The sequence below is a fragment of the Cynocephalus volans genome, chromosome 16, assembly GCF_027409185.1.
Source record: "Cynocephalus volans isolate mCynVol1 chromosome 16, mCynVol1.pri, whole genome shotgun sequence".
Classification (NCBI taxonomy): domain Eukaryota; kingdom Metazoa; phylum Chordata; class Mammalia; order Dermoptera; family Cynocephalidae; genus Cynocephalus; species Cynocephalus volans.
Genome location: NC_084475.1, coordinates 23,021,611 through 23,048,860, shown reverse-complemented (window position 1 = coordinate 23,048,860; position 27,250 = coordinate 23,021,611). Strand labels below are relative to the sequence as shown.

The following is a 27,250-nucleotide window of genomic DNA, read 5'->3' as shown; positions in this document are numbered from 1 at the left end:
CGTGGGACAGGACAGCACGGAAAGGGGGCTCGCTTGTACGCACCACACCGTGTCGCTGAGCACAGCCATGACCTCATCCAGGAGGTCTGCGCCCACGACCTCGCTGTACGTGAGCACCATCTCGTACATCTGGCTGGCCGTGGTCTTGCGGATCTGCAGCAGGGACAGTGCACATCAGTGAGAGGCAGAGGTGACACTGAAAGAGGGAGCCAACCTTAAACCCACCCCAGAGGGAGACCCAGCTACACAGGACGTGCTTCGCCAGGAGGCAGCGGTGCAGGGCCTGGTGGCCAGCAGCCCTCATCAGACAGGAGCCGTGACTTCCAACAGCCCAAGTCACGCTGTTCTTATTTAAACGTCTCATTAAAAAACCTGCTTCCTTATCAGGAAAACAATCCCACCTGGTTTCTTCTCTAGCTGTGCCCTCGTGCTAACACGTTAAACTGAGCAGGTGGTCGCAGACACCCCGGGCCCTCCCCAAGAGTTCCTGCATCACTGGTCAGGGCCCCAGAGGGTGCTGAGCCCAGGGTCCAGCCACCCCACTTTGAGAACCCCACGGCACCTTTCAGCAAAATGTCATTTTTGGATCATTTAAAGTTTTTTTTTTGTGGCCAGAAGAGAAAAATCCCAGGAAATCTAGCCCTGGGGTGGAGTGGGGCTTCTAGGTGAGCGGCTTCAGCCTGGGACCTCCTACGAGGCCTTGAACCACACCCACAGGACAGCCGTGGTGGCCCCTCCCCACCCAGTTCACGTCCACACAAATACCAGCCAGGCTCTCGAATCCTGAAGCCAAAACACTGACTTCCAGAACCACAATGCCACCACACTGGTGACATCCTTTTTGTTACGAGGGGCTTGTGTCCGTGTGGTAATGGTACGTGGGGAGGATGCTCACCAGGGGGAACGGGTGGCAGAGCAGCAGCAGCAGCTGCAGAAGGACCTTCGTTCTCACATCGCCGGGGAACTGCACCATCCCACAAAACCTGCAGGAGAGCAGCACACGCCTGAGCATGGGGCAGGCCAAGGGCCCTGTCCTGCGTGTGCACGTGTGTGTGTGTGTGAAGGTCACACAGGGAAAGCAGGTGCTGGGAAGCAAGCACACCTGGGGACCCCTGGGGCTGTGCAGGTTTGGTGTCTACGCAAACCTGCCTCAGTTCAAGACAGCCTCAACGCACACTCCTCCTCTCCAGGGGTCCCTCGTGACCCCCACCCCCCAGGGCAGGACCGTGCTCCAAGGGCTGCAGGTGGGCAGGGCACAGCGCCCATTCTGGCAGAAATGCCCACGATTGTCATTGTTTGACCTGCTTTGCTGGGGCTGCCTCAGCTTTCGGCACGATCGTTTTAAATGGACCTCATGACTCACAACTTTAGACAGCCTTGGGATCAAAGCAGGCTGCTTCCCCCCAAGAGCTGCAGCTGTGCGCTCAGCCACTGTCTCGGGAAGGAATGCTGAAAACTCACACTGCGATGCTTGACCGAAGCTTCTGGACATCTTTTGACTTCTTGATTTCTTCCTTGCAGAGCGCAAGCAGCTTCACACAAAAGGGGTGGCTGGAAAGAGAGCAAGCTGTTCTGGAGAGGACGTCTACAGACATCTGTGACCAGAGGCCAGCCTCCTGGGGATGGAAGGCCATTTATCTACTCCTCCAACAACCGCAACAGAGAGCAGATACCCACCTGCCTCATGCACCCACAGTGTTCGCAGATGCTGGGCAGGCTGACCCCAGTGTAGTCATGAAGGCATCACCTGTGCTCAAATGACTTACCTCAGCAGAAGAGGCCCATGCCACGGCCCAGGCTAGCTCCTGCCCCCAGGATCACAGGAGGGGAGGATGCCTAAGCCCTCGCCAGGCCCCAACCATCCCCACCCTGGGCACCCATCACACCAGGCAGCTGCCATTTCAGGGTCAGTCCGTGCCAGCAGCTGCCCAGACTGAAAGTGGCCCCAGAAGAACACTCCCTTCCCCTTGGGATAAAGCAGCAGACGTGGTCCCTCAGCCCCTCACTGGCACTGCCTCCCAGCCCCCAGGTCCTCACTGCCACTGACCCCGACCCCTCCCTCCCTGGCCTGGCTCTGCCCAGCATCCCCCAGCTTGTTGAGACGCTTGCTGGCACCCCACAGCTCTGTCAGGCCCTTCTAGGTCCACACCTGCACCTTCGGTGACCGTGGCTCACACACTGCTCACTCTGAGGACTTTCTACTGAGCTGCAGCCCTGCAGATCCCTTTCTTCTGGATGGGATCTAATAAGCATCTCAACCCAAACATCTTCAAACTGGATTTCCAGAGGCCCTGGATCCCACTGGTGCCATCCAGTTTCCTGCCATCCTTCCAGTTGCTCAGTCCAGGAGGTCCACGGCCATCCCTGGCTCCCATGTCCCCTGACCTGCCAGCGAGCTCGCAGGTCACAGCAGCACGCACCTAAAGTCCAGCCCTCTCCTGGCTCCTCTCTCACAGGGATTAACAGCAGCCCCTGGGCTCCCCGCCCCGTCCTCCGAGTCTGTTCTCAGCACAGCGGGATGCCCCTGCACCTCCAGAGAGGAGCCCAGCACTTGGGCTGCTACAGCATCAAGAGGACCGCAGCTCCGCAGAACACATGGGGGCTGAGCAGTGTCGTTCCAAGGCCTCAGCAGCAACAGGGACAAGAACCAGAGCTCGAGCTGACAGAGGTATGGGCCCAATAAACACTCAGCTCTGCGAAGGCTCCCGGGCAGCCACTTCTGCCTCAGCCAGGCCATAGCCAAGCTCCAGCCACTGACAGTCCAGACAGCCCAGTGCTGGACATGGGTCACGGAGACTCCAGATTGCCACCGCCCTCCCTCAGGTGCCTGGGAAAGCTACCTAAGGCCCTGCTGCCAAAGCACTTCTTCCCCCCAGGCCTCAACTTACCCCAACATGATTCTTCAAATATAGCCTCCAGACAGTAAGTGATAAGCCGATGCACCACCCACCGTGGACACCCCAGACACATCACACACCATGTGCTCACATGGACACTCCAGACACAGAAACCCCCAAGGACTGCAAATCAGACACACCTGGTAAGACAACAGGAGAAGGGCATTCAAGAGGGCGAAAGCCAGGCACAAAAAGGCTGGCAGGGAACTGGAAATTGAGAAATGACATGGCAGACTTGGAAACAAACCGAATGAGAAACTGTAAATAAGAGCGCCACAGACAAATTGAACAGCAGGTCAGAAGTCATAAAGTAGAGAGGGAAGGAAGTACGTGAAACGCAGGGGGTGACTGACAGCCAGACCCAGTAAAGAGGACGACAGGAAGACGAGGACAAGGGAGAAAACCTCAGGAGGAGGCAGGAACCCCAGATGCTTTCAGTGCTCATGACAGGTGACTGCTCAAAAGAAGCCAGAAGGAGTGGGAAAATACCCTCAAGTGCTGAAATAAACAGCTGCCTCGAATTCTAAAGCCTCTGAAAATAATTTGCAAATAAAAGCAGACACATTACCACCAGCAGACCTCACCAGAGGAGATTCCAAAGGATGTTCTTTAGGTAGAGGGGATGTGATCCCAGACTGGGGAGGAGGGTGGTGGTCTCCAAATGCAGTAAGCAACGAGGACAAAGAAAGTAGCAAAAATGTGGACAATTCAAAATAAACACTAATTGCACAAAACAACAAATGGAAAATTACACGTATCTAAAAAAAAATATGTGAAATAATGTAACTCAAGAGGGAACAGGCAGAAACCTGTTCCAATATCCTGTGCTGTCCAAGAGGAAGGACAAAATACTGAAAACTGAACTCTGCTAAGTCAAGAATTTTTGGTGTAATTTCTAGGCTAAATTGAAAGAAAAAAGTGAAAAATCTCAAATATATGAGAAAAACGGAATACAAATTATTTTATTAAACAGAAGAGGGGGGACACAGCACAACAGAACAAATGGAAACATGTTCTCAAATGGCAGACTTAAACCCAGCAGATGTGATGTGCTGCAGATTTAATGTCCCCATAGCGACAGTGTTAGGAGGGTGGGGAATCCAATTATGATAATTAAGGCGGAGCCCTGAAGAGCTGGTTAGATTGTAAGGACTGTGCCCATGTGAAAGGACTGATCCATTCATGGAGTGATGGGCGTGGTCCTGGTGGCTTTAAAAAGAAAGTGTGTGCAACATGCTCGCAGGTGCTCATGCGCTCTCTCTCTGTCTCTCCCTCTCTGTCTCTCCCTCCCTCCTGGCATTTTGCCATGTGAACCCTGTAGAGTCAATACCAAGAAGGTCCTCACCAGATGTGTTCCCTGGACTTTGGACTTCCCAGCCTCTGCAACTGTAAGCAATAAATATTGTTCCTCTCAAATTACCCAGTTTCAGGTATTTCTGTTATAAGCAACAGAAATGGACTAACACAAGATATAATCGATTAAAGGACCCAGTTAAAAGACGAAGACTGTCAGACTAAATTTCTAGAAAACTGTATACTGTTTATAAGAGACTCACTAAACAAACACATGAGAATGCTGAAAGCAAAAGAATGGAAGTTCACAGAGCAAAGTCGAAGCTGGTGCAGCTGTATTAAAACAAGACAAAACAGAGTGTAAAGCTCAAGCATCCCTGGAAATGAAAAGGGTCATTATAATAGTAACAAGACCCAATCCTAAATCTGTATCTACAAAAATGCAGCCTCAAAACCCAAGAAAAAACTTACAAAACTATAAAGAGAAATAAGAGCTACACTCACAGCAGGAGGTACTTGCCCCACCATCTTATTTTGACAATTTTAAACCAGGAAAATATATATGTTAAAAATTTAAATAGAATATTTTTAACAAGCCAAATCATGCCATATGTAAAGGGATGACATGCCATGACTAAGCTGACTCATGCATGCAGTGTCCAGTAGTAGATATAAGTCGGTGACATACCATTACCAAATTAAAAGGGCGAATGCTTCAATGTTATTAGATTGTAAAAGCATCTGAGCTGTGAGGCACCCAGCAAAGATAGAAGAGACACCAGACTCACCCTCCCACCTTAAACAGTTAAAAACTGAACAAAATTCAGGAGACGGCAGGCTCCCGTGGGATGCAGAGGCCCAGTTTCTTACGTATGCAGTTTGCTGAGGTCCTCGGAGCACATCGCCAGTGGGGAAGGGGTTTCCCAGGGCACTTGGAGATTCACCTGAGTCTTGGTCAGCGTGTGAGTGCAAGGACTCTACCCAGGGCTGGGGAAGAACCCCCCAGAAAGATGACAGGAAGACCCTGGCCCTGCTCCCCGCAGCAGGAAGGAACATAGAAACGAACCAGTGAACAGAGACCTCAGAGTGGGGAAAATTAATCTGAGATACATGCTGCGCTGGGCTCACCTGACAATTTGAAAGTAGATCAAATTGTTTCCAAGTAACTTAACTGTCCCAGAAGGAAGCTCAATAATCTTTACAGGATACAAAAAATATCCAGCCCAGCAGGGTAACATTTACAATGTCTGGGATCTAATAAAAATCATCAGGCATTCAAAGAACGTATGGCCCACACTGAGATCACTCACACACTGAAGCCAACCAGCCCTGAGCCACGTCAGAGGAAACGTGGAACCAAGCAGGGGAAGAACACAGCCTCTCCCTGCCTCCTTGCACCCATATCCAGCCTCTGCATGAGGTGGGCTCTGGCTCTCCCCCCAGGCCTGTGCAACAATCACAAACCCCCTGCAACCTCCCCTTTGCCACCCGCTATCCAGCCCAGGTGCTCCTCAGACTCCAGCAGTTTCTAGAACTGCCCTGGAAGCCAGCCCCTGATGGGGGGGGGGGGACACCTCTGCTGCTGTACCCCACCAGGACAGCAAATGCCACAGCAGGAGACTGCCTGCCCCCCTCCCACCCCACCTAGACAGTGATCCCCTAGAATTATGATCTCTGGATTACCTTTCCTTTAAGACATGAGCTACTTAGGCTTAACCAGAAAAGAGTCACCAATTAAAGCAATCCTCACTTCTCCTCTGTGGTGAAGATGTCAAAGCACCCATTGGCCAGCAGCTGGTCCAGCGTCTTCAGCAGCGGCACGGACACCCTGAGGGGAGATGCGAGCAGTGAGACAGATGAAAGGCACTGTGCGGAGGGTTAAGTGACCTGGTGAGGGAGAAACCCCATCCTGTCATGCTGTCAGCACGATCCCAGTCAACCCCGGCACGACATTCTGTGGAAACAAACAGCTGTGGGAAAAAAGAACAGAGCTGGAGGCCGATGCTACTTAATTTCAGGAATCATGGCCAAGCTAACGTGACCACATGGTGTGGTATTAGAGCAAACATAAGCAAAGAGATTGAAACACAGGAGAGTACAAAATAAACCTACACATCTACAATTTCTGACAAGGGCACAAAAGCAACATGTTGGAGAAGGGAGAGTCTTCCCAGCAACCAGCATGGGGACAACTGGACATCCACGGGCAAAAGCAGAAACAAGCCCAGACCCATACACGGCTCCACCTGCAAGGACGGGCCCAGGAGGGACTTTAGGTTTCAACGTAAAACCTAAAACTATAAAGCTTCTAGAAGGAAACATAGAAAATCTTTGTGATCTCGGATTAGGCAAAGATTTCTTAGACACAACACAAAAGTCACAACCCATAAAGGAACAGGTGGATAGGCTGGGGTCTGAAAGAGCGAACACTTGCTCTGAGAGAGACTGAGGACATGGGAACACGAGCAGCAGGCGGGGAAAGTACATACAAACCACGTCCCGATGGAGGGTCCATGGTACATACAAGGAAGTCTCAAAACGCAACAGCGAGGGGGAAGAAAACAGCCCAATTAAAAAAACAGGCAAAAGAAATGAACAGACCCTTCACCAGAGAGGATGCGAGGATAGCCCACAGTCCATGAGAAGATGCGCAACACCCTCAGTCACGGGGGTGACATAAGCTAAAGCCGCGAGGCGCCTCTGCAGGCACCTGCCAGAAAGGCTGGAACTGGGAGGACTGCCCAGGCCAGGTGCTGGGAGGACGCGCGGCAGCTAGAACTCTCAGACGTGCTCAGCGGGAACGTGAAACAGCACAGACACCCTGTAAAACATCTACCCACCACGTGGTCCAGCCACTCTCCAAGAGAACAGGAGATGTTCTTCCACACGGACACCTGCACCTGCATGTTCATTGCAGTTTTAGTGGTAACAGCCCCAAAACAGAAACAACCAAGTGACCATCAACAGATGAACTGGGGCTCATCCGCAGAACTCAGCTGGCAATCAGAAGGAATTAGTGGTCAAAGGAGCAAAAGAAAGAGTTCACACCCATGATTCCATTTAAATAAAATTCTGGAACACACCAAACCTAAGCCACAGTGACTGCAAATCAGTGGCTGCCTGTGGGCGGGGGGCAGTGGGGAGATGTTAAGGGTGGCAGGAGGAAGCCGCGGGGTCAAGGATGTGCCTGCTGGTGTCCTAGGTGTCCATGTGTCAAAACTGATCAAACCGTACACTTTAAGCACTACTTACAATGTCATTTATACCTTGACAGAGCTTTTTACAAAAAGAGAAAAAGAAGTGAAAGCCAGGCTGAGTTCCTGCTTGCTGAGAGCTGCACCTGTGCTCTGCGTGGCATGACAGCTGGCAAGGCCTCTCATGAGGGAACACCGCACCAGAGTCCCTGTCCCCTCACGCACACGCCAGGAACGACCATCTAGAGGGTGATGGGACGACGCTCCCAATTCTGAGGTTGAGACCCCTGAAATCTGCACCCCACCCTCACATGAGAGCAGGTACCAAAAAGCTAAAGCTACAAACTTCTAGAAGGCAGGTCATACTTGTCATTGCGACATTCCATTTTGGAAATGCTCAGCTCTTGTGTTTGCACACAGGCTGACGCTACATCAGCTGAGCATCCCAGGGGAGAGTTCCTGCAGCAGGACCATGTTCCACCCTTCCTGGTTCATAGTTTACGTTATCTTTACTTCCAGAGTACAAAGAAATGGTCACCTCCTACCCAAAGCACAGGTTGGGGAGGGCCCCAAGGAGGTGCAGGGGCCAGAGCTTGAGCCTAGGCTGGTCCCCACTCTTGGCTCAGCCAGTAAGCTGCGTGCTTTAGACCCAGCCGCACCCCCCCTGCTCCTTGCCTGCCGACTGGACCCAACTGTGTGCTCCACTTCTCCCTTAAAATTCCAGCCAGGGGAGAAAAACCCTGGAGATGTGTGGAAAAGTGATGAGAGGCGTAGACGCCACCCCGCCTCCATGCCATAAGACTCACTCACCTGTCATTGAGAAGATTATCCTCAAAGACCTGCAGAAGTGTCACACCGAAGCTCTCCAGGGCCTGTGGGTCACTCTGAATCCCCTTCATGTATTCAAACAGACTCTGCGTGGAGTGCCTGACCTGCAACAAGGAGCAGCGGCCTCATAAGGCAGGCAGAGCGTCACCGCGGTCCCCTTGCCACCACTCCCCCCACCCCAGGGTTGGACACAGTAAGACCTACGCTCAAATATCTGCTGAAAAGCAGAGATGTCTTTGAACTGTACAGATGTGAGGGTCTTGCAAATGCTTGGCCAATGTGGACAGAGGGCACAGAGCCACCTGGGAGCAAACACCCAAAACAGAAATGCTGCTCTTAACGGCAGCAGCACAACCTAAGCTGCACACGCTGTCATGTGTTTGCCAGAACTAGACACTGTCAGAGGGTGACCAATTGAAACTTGAAGCAGATCCCGATGCCAGAGCACAGGCATCACAAGTAATTGACCACACACTCCTGAGGCATTGCTAGGCTCACAGCAGTGGGAAGGCTCCAGAGACCCTCCCCACACAGCCTGAGATGGGCCTGGGCATACCAGAGGCTGAGACAGATCTAGAACCCAGGCCCACAGTGCCTGCCCATCCCTTTGAGCAGAGCAGACAGAAAATGCGGAGCACATGGGCCCCGACCCATTAGTTCAGATTTAGCACCACAGAGAAGACAGGAAGGCAAGGACATGCCAGGAGGAGAGAGGGTCATAGGGACAGGCTCAGAGTCTGCTTATAGTTCTCTGACACAACTGCTGAGCAATGAGCTGTCAAGGAAGCTAAACTAGAACAAAGGAGGACAGTTTGCAGGAAATACAGGGTGTGGAGACCCACACCACTCCCATCATGACAGTGCATCCAGCAGGTGGGAAGTACCACAGGACAAACACACAGTTTCTCCAATGAATAAATGGCATGAAAGCTGTGGAGGGGAAGGTGGGGCAGAACTGTGACACGTCAGTGTCTTGGGACACAGCAGCCAGGTGCAGGCTGGGACCTTCTCTGATTCTGATTTAAACAAACTTGAGACAACTGAAATTAAACTAGGTTCATTTTAAGTGTGATAACAGTGTTGTGGTTAGCCTTTAAAAAACTCTGCACCTTGGGCTGAGCCCGTGGCGCACTCGGTAGCGTGCTGCGCTAGCAGCGCGGCGACGCTCCCGCCGCCGCGGGTTCGGATCCTATATAAGCATGACCAGTGCACTCCCTGGCTGAGCGCCGGTCACGAAAAGAAAAAAAAAAAAAACTCTGCACCTTTAAGAGATATAGGAAGTACAGTTGACGTTTAAACTATGTGGGTCTACTTACACATGGATTTTTTCCATAAATATTATAAACGTTATTTTCTCTTCTTTATGGTTTTCTTAATAACATTTTCTTTTCTCTACATTTTAAGTATACAGTATATAATACATATAACATACAAAGTATGTGTTAATGGGAGGGCAACCCTCTGCCTGGAAGCAGGAAAGGGCATGCCAAAAACACTACTTCCACACAGGTGGCCCACCACAGCCACAGCTGCTGCAAAAGCAGCTTGATGCCACAGCAGTAGCCACTGCCACCATGCAGGCAGCCCACCAGACACCCAACTGCCTTGACACAGGAGAGTCACCAGCAGAGACTGGAAAAAGAGAATGTCTTTCTCCTCAAAGCCCACTCCAGAGGAACAGAAGAAGCAGCCAGTCTACTGGATGACCAGACCTCAACATAGAGATACTGGAAATATGAAAACCCACGAAACTATGACACCACTAAAAGAATATAGTAATCCTCAGATACCAGACACTATAGAGCAGGAAACGCCCGAAATGGCTGAAAAGGAGTTCCAAGCAACAATCTTAAGGAAACTCACCAAGATATAAGAAGACTCAGTTAGACAACATAATGAAATGAGAAAAAAAAACCAGGATATGAAGGAGGAATTTAAAGAGAGATAATACCTTAAAAAAGAATGTAGCAGAATGCATGGAACTGAAAGTGTCACTCAAAGAAATGGGGGAGGTGAGGGGGAATCTGATATCTTAAGCAGTAGGCTTGAACAAGCCAAAGAAAGAATTTCTGATCTTGAAGGTAGTCTTTTCAAATAACCCAGGCAGAGAAAAGAATTTTTTAAAAATGAAGAAAATCTAAGAGAGCTATCAGACAGCTTTAAGTGCACAAACATTCCAATCAAGGGTGTTCTAGAAGGGGAGGAGAAAGGAAAAGGCATGGAAAACCTATTCAATGAAATAATAATGGGAAACTTCCCAGGTATATGGAAAGACATGGACCTTCAGATCCAGGAGGCTCAAAGATCCCCAAACATATTCAACCCAAAAAGATCCTCTCCAAGACACATTATAGTCAAACTGGCAAAGCTCAAAGACAAATAAAAAATCTTAAAAGAATAAAGAGAAAAGCATCAAATCACCTATAAGGGAGCCCCTATGAGACTAACAGCAGACTTCTCAACAGAAGCTCTACAGGCCAGAAGACAATGGGATGATATACTCAAAATACTAAAAGAAAAAACCTGCCAGCCAGGAATACTATACCCAGCAAGGCTATCCTTCAGAAGTGAGGGAAAAATAGTATATTTTCTGTACAAACAAAAATTGTGGGAGTTCACCACCATACAACCAGCACCACAAGAAATCCTCAAGGAAGTTCTGCATCTGGAATCTGAAAAATGATAATCACGTCACAAATACACAGGAAAGAACAAAATCTACTGGTAGAACAAAAATGCAAACAAGAAAGAGAAAGAAACTAAATCTTACTGCCACAAAAAAACAGATGTAATAATGCCCCCGCTTTATTTCTGATTTTAGTAATTTTGGTCATCTCTTTTTCTTGGTCAGTCTAGATTAAAGTTTGCAAATTTTCTTGATCTTTTTGCAGAATCAATTTTTGGTTTTGTTGATTTTCTCTATTGTTTTTTAATTCCCTATTTCATATATTTCTGTAATAATCTTTGTTATTTCCTACTTATATTTGTCTTTGGTTTAGTTTGCTCTTTTTCTGTTTTCTTAAGGTAGAAGTTTACATTACTGATGAGACTTTTCTCATTTTTAATATAGGTGTTTATAAGTATAAACTTTCTTCCAAGCACTGCTTGAGACCTGCATCCTATAAATTTTGATATGTTGCACTTTGATTTTTATCTCAAAGTACTCCCTAATTTCCCTGTGATTATTTTTTTAACCCATTATTTAGGAAAGTGTTGTTTAATCTGCACACATTTGTGAATTTTCTAAATTTCCTTCTGTTACTGTGGTCAGAGAACATATTTTCTATTATTTTGTATGATCTAAGTCTTTTTAAATGCATTAAGACTTGTTTTGTGGCCAAAAAGAAAAGGAAAAAAAAGAAGTATGTGTTAATGGACAATTTATGTTATCAGTAAGGCTTTCAGTCAACAGTAGACTATTAGTCGTTAACTTTTTGGGGGGAGTCACGAGTTATATATGGATTTTCTGCTGCATGGGGGGTAAGCACCCCTAACACCCATGTTATTCAAGGGTCAACTGTACTCACAGGGTTAGTTATACAATTTCTGTTTGTAGGTGTCATGTGTGTCATATGGTGAGACAAAACTGGCAGAACCCAGTAACCATGAAGCTGCACAGGCATGCCGAAATTCGCCATGACATTCTCTGTACTTTTATGCATGTTTCAAGATCTCCCAAAGAAAAAGTTTAAGAAAAATTAATTGCTCCTTATGTATCAGCTAAAAATATAACAGAAAAATCTAAGTAGCCATTTACGACAATGTCTAAATTTCAAATGTTTTAAAGACACAAACGCAGTTCAAACTTGCCTGTCATTTTCAGGCAGTGTGCCTTGCAGCAAGGCCACAAAAGGCACAGCAGAAATGGGTCATCCATACCCCATGGCAGAGCCACTAATGGTCGGGCCCCCGGGCAGTAGCCCACAGAAAACAGACCCACTTCTAGAGTCCTGCTAATGAGTCCCCACTTACAACACTAGATCCCCCTTCATCAGACATGACCACACTGCAGGCTGCTCTCCAGAATCCTGCCCATACAGCACAAGGCCACTTGGCCTCCTACGTCATGGGGAAGGAGCTGGGCCCTTGACTCCCTAATCAAACATTCCCAAAAGAGGAAGAAAGCCACGGAAGAAAAGACACTGGCTTCTGGAGGCTCAGCCTTCCTGCATGCGGATCCAGCATCGCTCCCTCCCGGGAGGAGAGTTCAGGCACCATCTAGAGCCCCCAAGTCTCCCTCCCCAGCCCCACCAGATGCTTCCTCACCGTTGACTCTGTCAGGCCGCCCACAGACACGACCAGCCCCAGCAGGATGTGGTAGCGGTATGTGGGCAGCCCCAGGAGCTGCGTGATGCGAGGGAATGCCTGGGCCGGCACATTCCAGTTCACAGAGGCCACATCTGACCTGCAAGAGAGCACATTCAATGCAGCCAGGCTCCCCAGGCTCTCCCTACAGCTGGAGGGCCTGGCACGTGGGGGCAGCCTGCACCCAACAGTACCTGGAAAGCAGCGTTTCCAGTTCTCCTCGGTGGGGTACATGAGGGATGGGAGAGCCATTGTAGTGCAGGATCGTCAGGAACATGTGGGCGGCGTGAGCGCGGAAACGGTCGATCTTCTCACTGGCCTGCTGGGCCAGGCAGCACATGACCTGCTCACAGCTGCAAACACACAGCCCCAGGCCCAAACTGTCAGCTCAGCCCAAACACCATGGGACCTCGGGGGGGCAACAGCTGTGACTCTGTGACCAGGGAGCCAGGCCTCAACAGGACCACACTGTCCCCCTTCGTCCTCCAGAAACCCCCACCCACCGCAGGTACCTAATAAGTGTGTAGAGAGCGTATGCTGCTGAGGTCCTGGCATGGATGCGGCAACAGCACATGGGATTGCAGGCTGGGTGGTAAGAGGGAAAGGACAGAAAGAAACGAAGGAGTGGGACGGCATGGGGAAGAGGGAGGCCAGGAATCTCCATAGACCGGAGGCCTCAGCAATGTGGTGACAGAGACCTGGGGCAAGAGCGGTTCCCAGAGGCAGCCTCAAGTCCAGGGAACCAACTGAGTGGCAGGTGGGCCAGGACCTGGCAGGAACAGACCCTCAGGTACAGGGACCTGAGGCCGAGAAGCTGCCCCTGCCACAGCCTCACCCCAGAAGCTGGCTGTTATCAAACAGGCCAGAGCCCCAGGGGAAGCAGGGGTGGGGGGAGGTGGGCAGTGTTGCCCATGCAGTGCTGGGCAAAGGGAAATGAACGGCTCATCTGGGCAGAGGGTGCATGCCCTGCCATGCAAGCCCACTGGGCATGCGGACAGTCCGTCCCAGCTGCTGCAGGCCCTGCAAGCATGCGGCTGCCCTCATGGCACTCACATGTGGGCTTCGATCAGCTCAGGCTGGCTCCGCCCCAGCAGGAGCGTCAGGTCCATCAGACTGGTCATGGCGGCCTCACGGACCCTGTGGGGATGAGATGCAGAGGCCACTCAGGATGGGATTCCCAGCTCGGGTTCCCCAACCACACTGACCTAGCCCAGCAGGTGTGATACAACTGACACACATGGACCCCACGTGGGGCTCTTCTCTGAGGGACTTGTTCACTGCTGGAGAGAAAAGTCACGAGACCTCCTGAGGCACCCTCTGTGCTGTGAGAACAACCTCAGGGAGACCCATCAGCCACACGCAGGCTGGGCTCTGAGACGTCCTAAACACAGGGTGAGTTTCAGAAATTATGAAAGTCTCACTGCAGTGGAAAATGTCAGCGAAACCCTAGACAGGCGGAGGCCAGCCTTTTCATCGAGGACTGTGTCGTCATCTCACATTATGTCAAACGGGAGGATTCACATATAAAAACTGAAGACAGATTGGAAAAGCCCCAGCAAAACCCCCTCACAAACGTACACACAAAAAGAGAATATAGTAATTTTCCCACGAACCTTTACAATGCGAGATGTACCACTCTACAAAGATTCCTGCCTGCAGAAAAAGGGCTTTCTGGTTGTCATTGATGCAGTGGACTTACGTGTTCACTGCGGAGCTGCTGCCTGCGCCCTTGCCAGACATCAGGATGTCTCTCTGCTCCATCAGTTTCTCAACATTAGTTCACATTAAAGACAAAGCTTACAAAATCTGAACAACGGAGCCAACACTTGCTGACCTAACTCCAGCAAAAGTGGTATTTTAACTTCAGTCCACAGGTGCGCTCCGCTCCACCCAGGTCAGGAGAAGGGAGGGACACAAGCACCGCCCAGCCTCGAGGGTGGGGATCCCTGCTTCGCCAAGGGCTGGCAGACCCTAAAGAGCCAGGACAGATGCGCCACCTGTGGAGGGTGGAGCTCGGCCACTTAATGCCTGGGAGGCTCCATGTGGACAGGAGCATGGAGCCCGTGCTGGGTTCCACCCCGGCAGGTGGACTGCAGGTGCTGAGGAGCCCACCAGCATTAGCACAACCTAGGCTTAAACAAGGCATCACAGGGTCACTGGGTGCCAATGCAGCTGCTGCTTAGTGCCAGGCACTGGACCAGCCCTCCCTGTCCACACAACATGATGGTTTGAAGGCACCTGGGAACAAGCAAGGCCAGAAGGACTTGGGGGGCTGCCCCAGAGAGCAGCGCCGACTTCTGCAAGCTTCCTCCAAGGACACTCTCCAGTCCTGGCAGCATACAGCCAGCACTCACTGGGCTGACAGAGCAGGGGGGTCGGCAAAGTGTGCAGGGGACACAGCATGGGGGGATCCGCTCACCGCCCTAGAGCCATTTGCCAGCCCTGGGCTGAGCAAGCACAGTGTGAGGTTCCAAGCAGCCCAGCAGACGCCGGCTGCTGGGACAGAACATGTCTTCTGGAGCACGTGTGCAGGAGAAGGAAGCTGGGGTCTGGGCTCTAGAAGGCTCCTCTGTTAAGGTCCTGCAGGCAAAGGCCATGCTCCAGAATGTGGACATTCCCTAAAAGTCAAGAGCTGCGCCCCGGGAGCTCAGGCACCTGAAGTGGACCAGCTATGACGCTGACCCACCAGGCAAAACCCCAGCCTGCAAAAGAAGATTCAACACCACCCAAAGCCTCTACAGTTCTGAACTCACAATTCATGGGATTTAGTTAAAACTCATGAAGAATATTTTTAAAAAGAACAAATACTGAAATAATGAGAGCGAAGAAAACAATAGAAACAGACCCTGGATGGCACAGACACTGCAGTGAGGGCTCAGAGCCTTTGGTTCTTGTTCTGCTTCTTTTTATTACTTATATATTTATTTTTGGCGGCTGGCCAGTACAGGTATGTGAACCCTTGTGCTGGCGTTACAACACCGTGCTCTAACCAACCAAACTAACAGGCCAGCTCCCAAGAAGCACAGTCTTTAAAATGATCACGAGGAATATGTTGAAGAAAAAAAGGAAAAAGAGAGGAAAAAAGTGAATGAGAAAGGTGGGGAATTTCTACACAGAATTGATATCTCTGAAAAATGACCAGAAACTGTCAAATTCAAAAATATAACATCTGAAATTAAGAATTCACTGGAGGGAAATTCTTCACCAATGCCGAGTTGCAGGTGTCAGGAGGAAGACCTCCTGCAAGTGACAAAAAAGCACAGAACACTTCAAGGACCCCAGAGGGAGTAACACCAGCACTGGCCCATCATCCTCTCTTTTCTGCTTTGCTCTAAGGACAGCCACTGTAGCCACCCAAATACCAATGAAAACCCACCGTCCTTTTGGCTTGACTGTGAGGAGGAGCCTGGGAGTGAAGGGAAACCCCTGGGTCTGTGCAGAAACACTACCCTAGGTCTACCACATAAGCCAGAGCCAATGACAGGTGGCTGGACAGGGTTGGGGTGGCCGCCCACAGTGGGCAAGGCATCATTCATGCTTCTATGCTCAAACCAGGTCCATTGCCTGCTACAAAGCCAGCAGCAATCTCTCAAAGGGTAAAACAGAAGCCAGAATCTCCACAACATAATACTCACAATGTCCAGGACTCACTTCCAAATTACACGACAAGAACCCGGAAAAGTTACCCATTTTCAAGGAATAAGACAACCAAGCCCAAGATATCCCTGGCAAGGCAAGGCTGACAGTCAGCCAGGGATGACAAGAGGTCCTGGTTGGGGTCTGACACAGACTGTGAGAGTCACTGAAGGAGCCAGCTCCTTGTGGCCCTTGTGCCAGGTGACACTAAACTAAAGGCCAGACGGCAGCCCAATAGTGGGTGCCTGTTGGACACCACAACTGTCCTGGGGGAGGAGCAAGGCAGGAAGCCCCAGTTCCATCAGGGCAGGAAGCCCATAAGACATTGTCAGAATGGCTTCCCTAAAGACAGGGCAGCTGGTGGGAAACAGCCAAGGACCCCTCACGATCCTCTTGTGTGCTCACAGTCTGGGGGATCAGGGTCCTGATGAGACTGAGGTCAGCTGCAGTTAAGCCCTGCCCATGTCTGTGCCGATAGCTGCAAGGTGGTTAGTGCCCCATGGCAGGGCCGACCTTGGGCAACTCCACCTCAGGGTGAACAGACGGACCCAACAGCAGCTGTGGGCACCGCGCCAGAGAAGCAAGGAAGACAGGAAACTCAGCCAACAGGAAACGGAGAAAAGACCCATCTATAACTCCTATCAATGACAAACACTACATGAATTAAAAGCTTTCCTGGATAGCCAAACAGAGGTAAAGGAAACAGTGAACCTAAACATACGTTAACAAAATTCATGCAGCTGAAGAAGAGAAATAAAACAAACATCTTCAGGACCTGTGGGACAACATGAGAGGGTCGACTGCATAGGTGACTGGACACCCAGAATGGAGAGAAGGGGGCAGAAAAAACATGTAAAGAAATAATGGCCCAAACTTCCCAACATGGGATAACATGCTCAGTCCTTTTTCTTTTAAGTTTTGGTTACCATAAAGCTAACTTCTCTCTATCCTCATAACGATATCAAACTCTCCCCTCCGCACCTCATCCATGGCTGGCCCACAGCGAGCCGCCCCCTCGTCACGGCCCGTGCAGGTCGCAGGTCTCCTGAGAGAGAGAGAGAACTAACAAACACTCAGAAGAGCTGCTGGCACCTCTCAGCTCATCCAAAACAAGGGCAACTTATTCTGTTACTTACAGTAAACAGAAAAGTGTTTTTGAAATCTTTAAAGTAAAACAATTGCCCGTATAAGAATAAGGAAGGAAACGCAGTTGACCCTTGAACAATGTGGGGTTACAGGGCCCACCCCTCACAGTCGAAAATCCATGTAAACCTTTTTACTCCCCCACACATACCACTTTATCTACTACTTAAAAACACATCCCATGCTTTCCTCAGGTCACAACTTGCCACACTGTGTGCCCTGCACCCCGCAGGGGAGGTATTTACTCAACTACTAACAGCCACCTGGGGGGCAAGCTGCCTGACTGTTTGGTGAGGTACGTCACGCACTCATGACAAACCTAACCAAAACTTTCCCAATATATTTATTGAATAAGTGGACACATGCAGTTCATACACCTGTGCTGTTCAGTGGTCAACTGTATGAACAAGTCTGTGAACACAGCAGCTCAGCAGGATCTACTAGAGCTTTGTAATTAACCATTTAGGAGTTCCTCAGAGTAAACCATCAACTTCAGGGGTTCTTCCCAATACTGTGAAATCTACGCATTTTAAGTCTTGTTGCCAATCAGGAGCCAAGAGTGTGAGTTGTAGCTGAATTCCTAGATAACGTCTACCCAAGGCAAGATTTCTCCGAAGTAGCAGTTTCTTCCTGAGATGCTGGAATGAGTCCATTCTCATAACTGATCTGGGACTCTTCTTCCTTCTACACATTCTCGTTGGGAGCTTTGTGAGAGATGAACTTTATTATGGTTAAACTGGAGAGCACCCAGCTGGGGCTCAGACACGAAAGTCACAATTATTTGTATTGTACAAAGTCAATTTCTTCTTCACTAAAGAGGAGAACACAGACCAGAGAGTGTGAACAGAGAAGCCATCTGCCGGGCATCCTAAGTCCTGAGATAAAGGGAGGCCCAGGTAAAACCCCACTGCAGGAAGGGCCATGGCTGGGGGAACATGCCCCCACAGAGGTGACACCCGTGATCCTGAGCATCGCAGGTGAGGCCAGAGGGCAATGGCACGAAGCCCACCCCCGTCACCTCGGGGCCCTCGCGAAACACAACACAGCTGCAGCACCAACACCAGCCCTTACCAGGCTCCCACGTCCCCTCTGCTGTCCATGGTGTAGTCATCCATGCAGCCCAACAGCACCGCATAAATCTGGGCAACATTCTCTCTGCACACGGCTTCATCTGGGGCTCCTTCTGCTTTCACACCGACTGTCTGGCAAATCCTGAAATTAAAAACATGTTAAATAATAACCACATCTGTGAGCTGTCCTTCATGTCACTGTGGCCTGCTCCTGTGAGGACACGCTCAGGGCAGACCAGGAACCTCAAAGGCAGGTTTGGAATCCAGGGCTCCTTCCGCACAAGCACAGCATGATCGACGCATTTCCCTGAGGCCACATTCTATGTCCTGTGGTCTGAAAGGCGGAAGGAGGCCACTGAGGCTGGTCCCTCCCACTCTGACAAAAAGGGGACGGATGCTGACACAGAAGCAGGAGAGGGGCGCATGTGGGCTCCACAGAGCTGGTCCTCTGCGCTGCGTTGAGGGAAGAGAGGGGAGGGCTTGGCCTCTCACATGCTTGTGTCATGTGTACAGAGATCACTCCACACACAATGGATGGACGTGCTTCCCTTGTGCCAACCTCGAGCTGAAGCACACCCCCAGTCCTTGCAGTGGTGCACTATTCCTACAATCACACTACGGGCTTTATATTCATTGTTAATATGACAACATGAAACTGTTAATGAGCCCCCGTGAGTTGGAAATGCTCATTGACAATCCTCTGAAAAGAAGAAACTAAAAAACAGAAAATAACGAAGTTTGCCTCTAAGTAGATTAGGCATCTGCTTTGTGACTGGGCTTCTAACACAAGCCCATGAATGTTCCCATCAGCGTTTTAGAGGGTTGTGACTTTGGGAGGAGCCACCAAGACACACCTGGCAATTGCCTTCAAGCCGTCCCTCCTGGCCTCGGCAAAGCTCACGTCCTTGGGAGAAGTCTGGGTAACTGCTCTTAAACCTGCTAGAACCTGAAAAGCAATGAAGAGTCACCAAAAGAACCATCAAATATAAAACAAATGCACTTCCCACGCAGCTGGAGACGTGGCCCCACTGCCACGAATGCAGCACCTCAGCACTGGCAGCTTCTGGGCAGGACACACAGGGAGGGGCCACCTCCAACCCCCACCACAGAGCCCCCACCCCAGGCTGTCACTGGATCTTCTCTCCCATGTGTCCTGTTGCTGAGGCCTGGGACACTAGACAAGAAGCTTGGACCTGTCACTTCTTAACAGTTCAGTTCTAAACCTGGTTCATGTTTACCCTCAAGTCAAGTGGACAAACCCCAATACAAGAGCTTTAGACAGTGTGGCGGCTGCAAGGCCGGTATGCCTGTCTCCCTGGTGGCGAGGCCCCCAGCACGCTGACGGCAGTTCATCTGGAGCTGTGATCTGGGGCTGCAGGACCAGATCAACAGGGGAACGGGAGGTTAGAGAGCAGGGACAGCTGGCAGGTGGGTCAGCAGAACCGCGATGTTTACTTGGAGGAAGAGGAGTACAAAAGTTTGCAGGACTCAGACTGGTGAGGGCAGGAGGATATCGGGTCTCCAGGTCCGACTGGACATGCCAAAGCAAAGGGCCATAGGCATCCCTTGGACCCTCCCAAGGAGCCCAAGTCCGACGTCAGGGTGAGGGAGGTGAGTGAATGCAATCACCCCTGGGGAACCAGCCGAGGACGAAGGACTCAGGCACTGCCTTTCAGGATGAGCCCGAGGCAAGGCAGCAAGAGACACAACCAGTGAGGTGGGATGAGAGGGCAGGAAGGGGCCCAGGAAACAGGACTAGCCCTGTTCTTGACAAGGCCGAGAAGCCCCTGCCTGTCAGCTTACGGCTTCCAACAAGAGACTGTGGCAGAGGACACACCTCCCAGCCTTTTGCGATTACAGACAGGGGAGCTAGTCCAGGTGCCTGGGAAGCCTGGAGTGTCCCCAAGCGACCCCATCCCTGGCAGGCTCTGCAGACAGCAGCACCGTAGGCAGTCCACAAACAGGGCAGGCAGGCACTCCTGTCCCGGTGGAGCTCTGCTCAGCTCCTCTTCAAGCCCAGGCCTACACCGTATTCGAAGAGGAGAGAGCAGGCGGAGACCCCAAGAGGGGCCACCGCAGATGAGACGTGCACATGGGCAGCTGCCTTGGACAAAGGGCACCAGGGGCGGCCTCTGCAGTCAGACAAGGCCAGAGGTGCTGTGCTAGACACTGCATGTCACATGTGGAGGCAAACATGTTTCCACCGGGGCAGGGGCTGGCCAGGCTGGCCACCAGCCACGTGCCTGCATGCTCCCTGCTCTCCTCACACCACGAACACAACATGGACACACGGCCTGACCCACCTCCCTCCCCTCATCACATGACCGCCATACGCTGGCCCACACACCCCTCCGTGCCCCTCTTCCGGCTCGGATCAGCCTCACCTGCTGAAGCCTGCCTTTTAGCAGGAAGCCTGGGAGGGCACCCAAGGCCGACGAGAAGCCACAGCGAGTCATCTCCTCTGGGCTCTGGAGCTCGGCGAGATACTGCTGGATCAGTTCCTCTACAAGAAGTATGAACATGCAGAGAATGACCCTCTGTGTCCCACCATTTACCCACTCTGCAAGCACTCAGAAATGTGAGCAGAACAATGGTAATAAAAACGAGGAGCCACGTGAGGCTTCTAGAGCAGACACACTTTCAAAGTGTGAATAATTTTTATATGTTGGTTTTGAGGTTTTCATCAGCAATTTTAACTACATGGCACGGTCTCATTCTTAGGAAAATAAACTCAACAGGGTTATGAGAATGGTATACATTAATAACTCATTTTTATTCACTAAGAACATAAATGCTATTGTGGAAATGATGCCTTCCTCCTAAATGGGAGTATTTCATCAAAGACTCAGGGTAAACGCAGCTCCAGGCCGCACAGAGGGCTTGGGGACGCCGTGGTGAGAACACAGCTTGGTGTGGCAACCCGCACCATGAAACACCCTCATTGAGGTCGGCCTGGGAGCAGAGGCAGCAGCTCACTGGGCAGAAAGGGGCAGAGAGCAGTAAAGCCGGCTGAGAGCACAGGGGTGGGCACACGGCAACTCATCCAGAGGAAAAGCAGGTGGGCAATGACAGGAACAGTGACAGGAATAGAGGTTGTGAGGGAGAAACAGAAACTAAGGGGCACTGAAGGTTCAGGGTAGAATCAGGTGAAGAATCATAAGGTGGAAAGTGAGTGACTGGTCTGCTCTTTAAAAACACGGCTCAGGGAGGTGTGGGGAGGCCAGACACCTTTAACAGGTCCCCCTGCTGTAACCCACAGAGGTTCTTGTCACTGCTGTTTTAATTCCAGCTAAGCAGACCCCTGTAACGCACACACATGAAAACCCTGTATCTTTATGTGCTAGGGTAGAAAAAACACACCAGAAATTCGATTCATGCACACGCTAAAGTGAACTCTCTCCAGCAGCACCTGACCAGCGTGGCCCACCATCTCTACAAGCTACGTGAGTTTCAGCACATCCGAGGTTCCTTCAGAACACCACTTCTCATGTTTACAGTGACATGATATGATGCTTTCTTCTTAGACAAAAAGTAAAATATGGCATCATTATTCCAATTTGTAAAAACGGACTAAACACAAAACAATGTTACTGTCTACATAAAACGTTGCCTGTGGTAAAGGGACACTGCACAACATCGCTAATTTAGAAAGTCCTTCAGAAGACCAACTTGCAGAATACTTTCTTCTAAAGTCACAGAACGCAGACTTAGACTTCTGCACGCACAATCTTCATGCACTTATAATAATTCATGCTGTTTCTGTAAGTCTGCACACACGTGCACTCGGCACCAGAACCCCACGCGTGGGTGAGAGGTGCACTTTCAGCTGCTTCATCTCAGTGAATTGAATTAAACTACATTCTGAACCACAGAAAATAATGATAATTTAGAACAATGTTTCCTCTATTTTTAGTGTGATTATAACACATGTTCTATAACATGACAAAGGGATGCTACAGCCCAACATAATATACAAATGTGATGTTTTTAATATAAGAAGTAACACTCATGAACTAGGTTCTACAGACACACACCAGCTCCACATCGGCACAGATGGTTCAGGAAAACCCAGCAAAATGTGGTCACACGTGAAGAACATGCACCAGAAAAATGCTGTCACAGTGCACATGAAAATCCTAAAAACACATTTTATCACACAGTGTAGAAACTAACGAAGTGACCACTCACACAAAGACTCGAGGAGAAAGCACGAAGTCAGGGAGGGTAAGCAGTGTGAGGAAAAGGTCAGCACAGCGCACAGGGAGAAGCCACGGAGCACAGGCCACCAAGGGAGAGCCACCATAAGCACGGAATGTGGAGCGGACAAAACAAAAAGGGGAAGAAGAGGCTTACAGAACTGGAAAGACAGCACACAGAAGACAGAAGGAGCTCCAACAAATGCAGAATGAGAATCCCCGAAGAACAGAACTGGGAGAAAGGTTATTTAAACATGCAATTTAAGAAAACACTGCTGCAGGAAGAGCTGATTCTATGGATGGGATAGTAGCTCTGCAACATGGCACAGTCCACACTGAGCCTGTCTCCATGAAGCTACTGGGTTCAGAGGTGAAGGAAAAAACCCTGAGCAGCTGGGCAAAACCCACGGACCGAGAACAAAATGTCAACCTGAAGCCCTGGGGGCACCAGGAGGCGGCTCCTACACAGCCCGATCATCCCCTACAGCCCCAGCCCACCATCAGTTGGGTCCTGTCGCCAATCCCAGAGACCAGCACCCACAGCACTGCTCCCTGCTGGGCTCAGGCACCACACACAGCTTCCTGCTAGGAGCCCCTGGAGCCTTCATGGAAAGAGCCCACCAGGGCTCACTCACCTTGGATTGCAGGGTCTGCCTGTCCTGGCTCCATCATGTAGTACTCGCTGCAGAGAGCAGCCAGGGCTGAGACGGCCGTGTCCTACAACAAAGGCAGGAGCATGAGTGTCCAAGGCTCGGCTAAGCCTTTTGGCCACAGCAGCAATGTGCCATTCTTAAGTCTAGGCACAGCTAATTACGTTTAAAAACAAAAAACAACAAAAGCATTAGGTCATTCCTTTCCAATGTGCCTGCTCACTTTATTACTTTAGTGATTCTCTGCAACTAATGAACTGAATAGAGGACATGATTTCTTCCATACAATGGAAATTCCACATCTGCTAATACGGAACAATTAATAATAAAGTGGAGTATTATTTTCCCAGCAGAAGTAGTGAAGGAAGAGTATGTGTTTACACCCAGAAGTCGTGTGGGCAAGGCCTCCAAGCCGAGCGTGTGCAGCTTGTTCAGAAGAGAGAAGGGATCCGAGGTGCTGGGAACGGAGGCTGAGCCCACACAGTGTGAGTCCCTCGGAACAGTCCCAAAGGCCACCAGGAGCCACAGTGGAACAGGATGAGGCTGGACTGCACAGAGCAGGAGCTGACAGGACGATCGCCGAGTCTGCCGCCTTCAGGGGCTCAGTGTGTTGCCTCCACCACTTAGAGAGGAGGAGCCGACTCCTGATGAAGCCTGTCGTGACCATGCGGCTAGCGAGCAGCAAATGACTTGTGTGCTCTTCCTACTGCCCCCCAGAACCAGAGCCAAGCCACGGCCAATGGAGCAGCCTTGGAGAGAGCAGCAGGGCAGCAGGGGCCGTGAGCACAGCTAGAAACCACATCCGCAGAGTGCCTCATCACAACGAGCTGTCACTTGTACCAGTCGGAGAAGCAGACTGGTGTGAACCAATTATAGACATTTCTTAAAAAGAAAATGTGGAGGCACTGATCACAAGGCACTCAAATTCAACTGGTAAAACTATACTTGGATTCTACAGCATGATAACGTCACTTAAGAAGAGGCATTCAACCAGCAGAAATATTACAACACAGAGGTTATTGAGTTATGAAGGACGCCTGAACATACGCTCCTGTTCTTCATCCTCAACATCAAAGCCTACTCCATGTCAATGACAAAGGCTTGTTATCAGTGCAATGGGGCGAGTGCTACAGTCCTGCCAGCCCAGAGTTCACCTGGGTCCCCAGGACCAGAGAGGAGTGACAGACAGCCACAGGGACACACAAACACACTCTCACAGAACAAATAACATCAGTGTGCTCAGGCAGAAGTTCTGGAGTGCTGTTTTCTCATCTGCATATGAGCATCATGAACAGAGTTTCCAAACCTAAAATCCAACCCCTCAGCAGGGCACAGAATTCAACTAAGCAAACAGTTACTACTAACATATAGAAAAGACGTTTCAGAGGTGAAGATAATGAATACAGACAGAATCAGTAATAAAAAGTTGAACATTCTCGTCACCAGTTGCTTCATTAGGTCTCCTAATTATAAATCACACAATGTCATCCACAATTCCAAATATAATTACGGAATTCATCAATTACCATGTTAGCGTATAAAAGGCACTCATAGCGCATACAGTCCTTTGAAACACACACTGCCAACGATCGCCCCCCACTTCCCACATGAGGTAGCACCAGGCGAATCTCACCACACCTTGACCTGCTCTCGGAAATTACTCGAAACAAGATGGAGGTGTCTCAAAGTGTCATCTATCAGCCACTGCCAACCACCTGCCAAGGGAGCAGAGAGATTAATTCACCCATTAAGAATATTTAGTTGAAATTAAAAACAACTATGAACATATCTCCTAACCCTTAAATCAAATTTGGTGGTAACCTTCGAGATGAATCTGGAGAAAACCCAAAGTGAGCATTCTCCAGGTGGTACAAAATCCTAAAATCCCTCTTGATTTAAGGGAGAAGGTTTCCTTTTGGCTGTTGACATGTTAAAACTCTTACTGTAGGAAATACTAGCATTCTGTGAACAATGACTTAAATATCATATTTTGGGAATTTTTTGTTTTTTTATTACATCTGCAAGCTTCTCTCTCTCTCCTTCGAATAATCTCCCCTTGGCCCCACCAATATAAACCCAAATATTCAACTCAATTAAGTCCAACACCAGGCAACAAATGCTAAGTCTATTCAAGCTGCAGAGCATAAAATAGCCCAATGACACACACAGCCCTGGGGAGCCCTTCTCACTGTGCTCTCTCTTACCAGGACCCATAGGCACAAGGGGGGCTCCGAGCCTATAGAAGGGCTGGCGGCCACCTGCTGCCCAGCTGGCCCTTGGTACCAGCTGCTGGCATTCTGGCCCATGACGGCTTGGGTCACACGGGCTCTCGTCTGTCTGGGAGACAGGACTGACCAAGAATGCCGGCACCAGGCACAGCAGCAACAGGCAGAGCCATGACGAGGCACGCTGAGGAAGGGACAGGGAGGCTGCCTTCTGGGGGCGGCAGGGTGGGGGTGCTCTATATTCACAACAGGTTTATGCAGCAATTTCAAGACCAGATACTCTAGTATCATGAACCTCATGAACCTTTAAGCTGTAATCCTTTATCATCCACCCCAACAGGTTCATTTTTACTTTTTAATTTGAAATAGCTCTGGAAGAAAAGGTGTTATGTGAGTTGTTAAGAAGAAAAGCACTTACTGATTACGGCATCACCTTTGAAGGGCATTCTGGAACGTGACAAATTTTCTATTAAAGTGCACACTAGGAAACAGGACAAAGCATCATCATTTCTCCAAAAGTGCTATCACAGCCCCTTGACCCTGCTGTGCTCCGCGGCACTCAGCTCCGTCCCCGCCCACCAGCCCGGGCCAGGACCATCTCAAGGTACTGCCGCAGCTAAGCAACCAGAAGAACATGCCCCATACCCAGCCAGGTGCAGAGAAGCTGCAGGACCCCACCTGCAGTGATGGGACCGTGCACTTCAGAGAACCCAGCCCATCCAGAGAGCTCCACGAGGAGGCTACACATCTCCTTGACCCCAACACAGATCCCAGGGACGTGAGTCTCGCACGACTGCATGATTCAGGGGAGTCAGGCCAGCGAGGCCCTGAGCACCTCATGGGACCAGTAGCTGTGGCAGAGCACTGGACCCCACTTGAGAAAAGGACCACAGAGCGCCAGCACACAGGGGAGGAAAGGTGTCTCCAAAGACAGAGGAAGTGCTCTTGTCAGAGGCGAGCACTCAGCAGTCCACAGGTATAGGACAGGCGAGCACCTGGGGGCCCAGCGGGGGGAGGGCACAAGGTTAAACCAAGAGCACCAGCTGCAGGCTCTCAGCTGTCAGCAAACAGAAGGTGATACCTTATCACCTTCAGGGGGTGGTCCCTGGACTAGCTGTGGGGCTTAACACTCCAGTAAACTTATGATCTCCTGTGAATACTGTAGTGTCAATTTGTTAAATAAGTAAATAAATGATTACCACGTCTGTGGGTAGGAATATGGAGGGCGAGATTATGTGCACCAATCAGCCCCAGGAAGAACAACTAAAAATGCGGACCAAGTACAAACGCCCCCTGAGCTTCCATTTGGCAGCCTCACAGAGGAAGGACCTGGCCTGTCTGTGTGGGGAGTCTGACGGGAGACTCCCCAAGCGTGAGGAGAGTGAGAGGCCAGCCACACCCATGGCGGGAATCATTTCTTGCAAATACGATCCAGGGACCTACCCTTGCCCCACCACACTGTCCACCGGCCTCAGACACACACAGGGACTTTCTCCCTAAGCACGCGGTCCAGCAGACGCCACTCCGCCCTGCTTTTCTCTGCTCACAGAATCACATAACAGATAAAGTACACAGAGAGGTTGGGGATGTCGCTGTTTCTTATAAAAATGGGATCATACAGCAGCCAGCTGGGCTGAGTTATGCTGCAGTCACAAAAAACCCTCAGAACCCAGTGCTTACAATAGCAGAGGCTTCCTCTCCCTCTCACCAGGATACGGAGCACATGGAACACAGCCAACCTTGGCTTACTTTTAAACCGTGATCACCTTAGGCAGGCGCTCGGTACCTACAGCAAACCTGTGTGCTTCCTGCA

General features: G+C 50.3%; 2 protein-coding genes across 13 annotated transcripts in view; one reads left to right on the top strand and one right to left on the bottom strand.

Moving 5' to 3' along the window:
* B3GNTL1 (UDP-GlcNAc:betaGal beta-1,3-N-acetylglucosaminyltransferase like 1) overlaps positions 1-4,313 on the top strand; it is a 143,673-nt gene extending 139,360 nt beyond the window's left edge. For 8 of the 9 annotated variants that reach the window (XM_063080813.1, XM_063080812.1, XM_063080811.1 and 5 more), the window contains one exon: positions 1,522-4,313. In XM_063080813.1, the coding sequence (XP_062936883.1) occupies positions 1,522-1,761 (240 nt within the window). In that variant the 3' untranslated portion in view covers positions 1,762-4,313. The remainder of the gene's footprint in view (positions 1-1,521) is intronic. The other variant, XM_063080816.1, reaches the window with a different exon arrangement.
* Positions 1-27,250, bottom strand: part of TBCD (tubulin folding cofactor D) — a 193,168-nt gene that overhangs the window by 4,908 nt on the left and 161,010 nt on the right. The window contains exons 25-38 of one of the 4 annotated variants that reach the window (XM_063080806.1): positions 25,856-25,884; positions 24,851-24,927; positions 23,198-23,279; positions 20,751-20,869; positions 19,221-19,312; positions 18,368-18,508; positions 13,571-13,654; positions 12,712-12,870; positions 12,479-12,617; positions 8,195-8,316; positions 5,941-6,018; positions 1,462-1,551; positions 896-983; positions 44-153 (exon numbers count right to left, since the gene is read on the bottom strand). In XM_063080806.1, coding sequence (XP_062936876.1) covers positions 44-153; positions 896-983; positions 1,462-1,551; positions 5,941-6,018; positions 8,195-8,316; positions 12,479-12,617; positions 12,712-12,870; positions 13,571-13,654; positions 18,368-18,508; positions 19,221-19,312; positions 20,751-20,869; positions 23,198-23,279; positions 24,851-24,927; positions 25,856-25,884 — 1,410 coding nt within the window. Of the gene's footprint in view, positions 1-43; positions 154-895; positions 984-1,461; positions 1,552-5,940; positions 6,019-8,194; positions 8,317-12,478; positions 12,618-12,711; positions 12,871-13,570; positions 13,655-18,367; positions 18,509-19,220; positions 19,313-20,750; positions 20,870-23,197; positions 23,280-24,850; positions 24,928-25,855; positions 25,919-27,250 lie in introns of all 4 variants that reach the window. The other 3 variants (XM_063080807.1, XM_063080808.1, XM_063080809.1) reach the window with 3 other exon arrangements.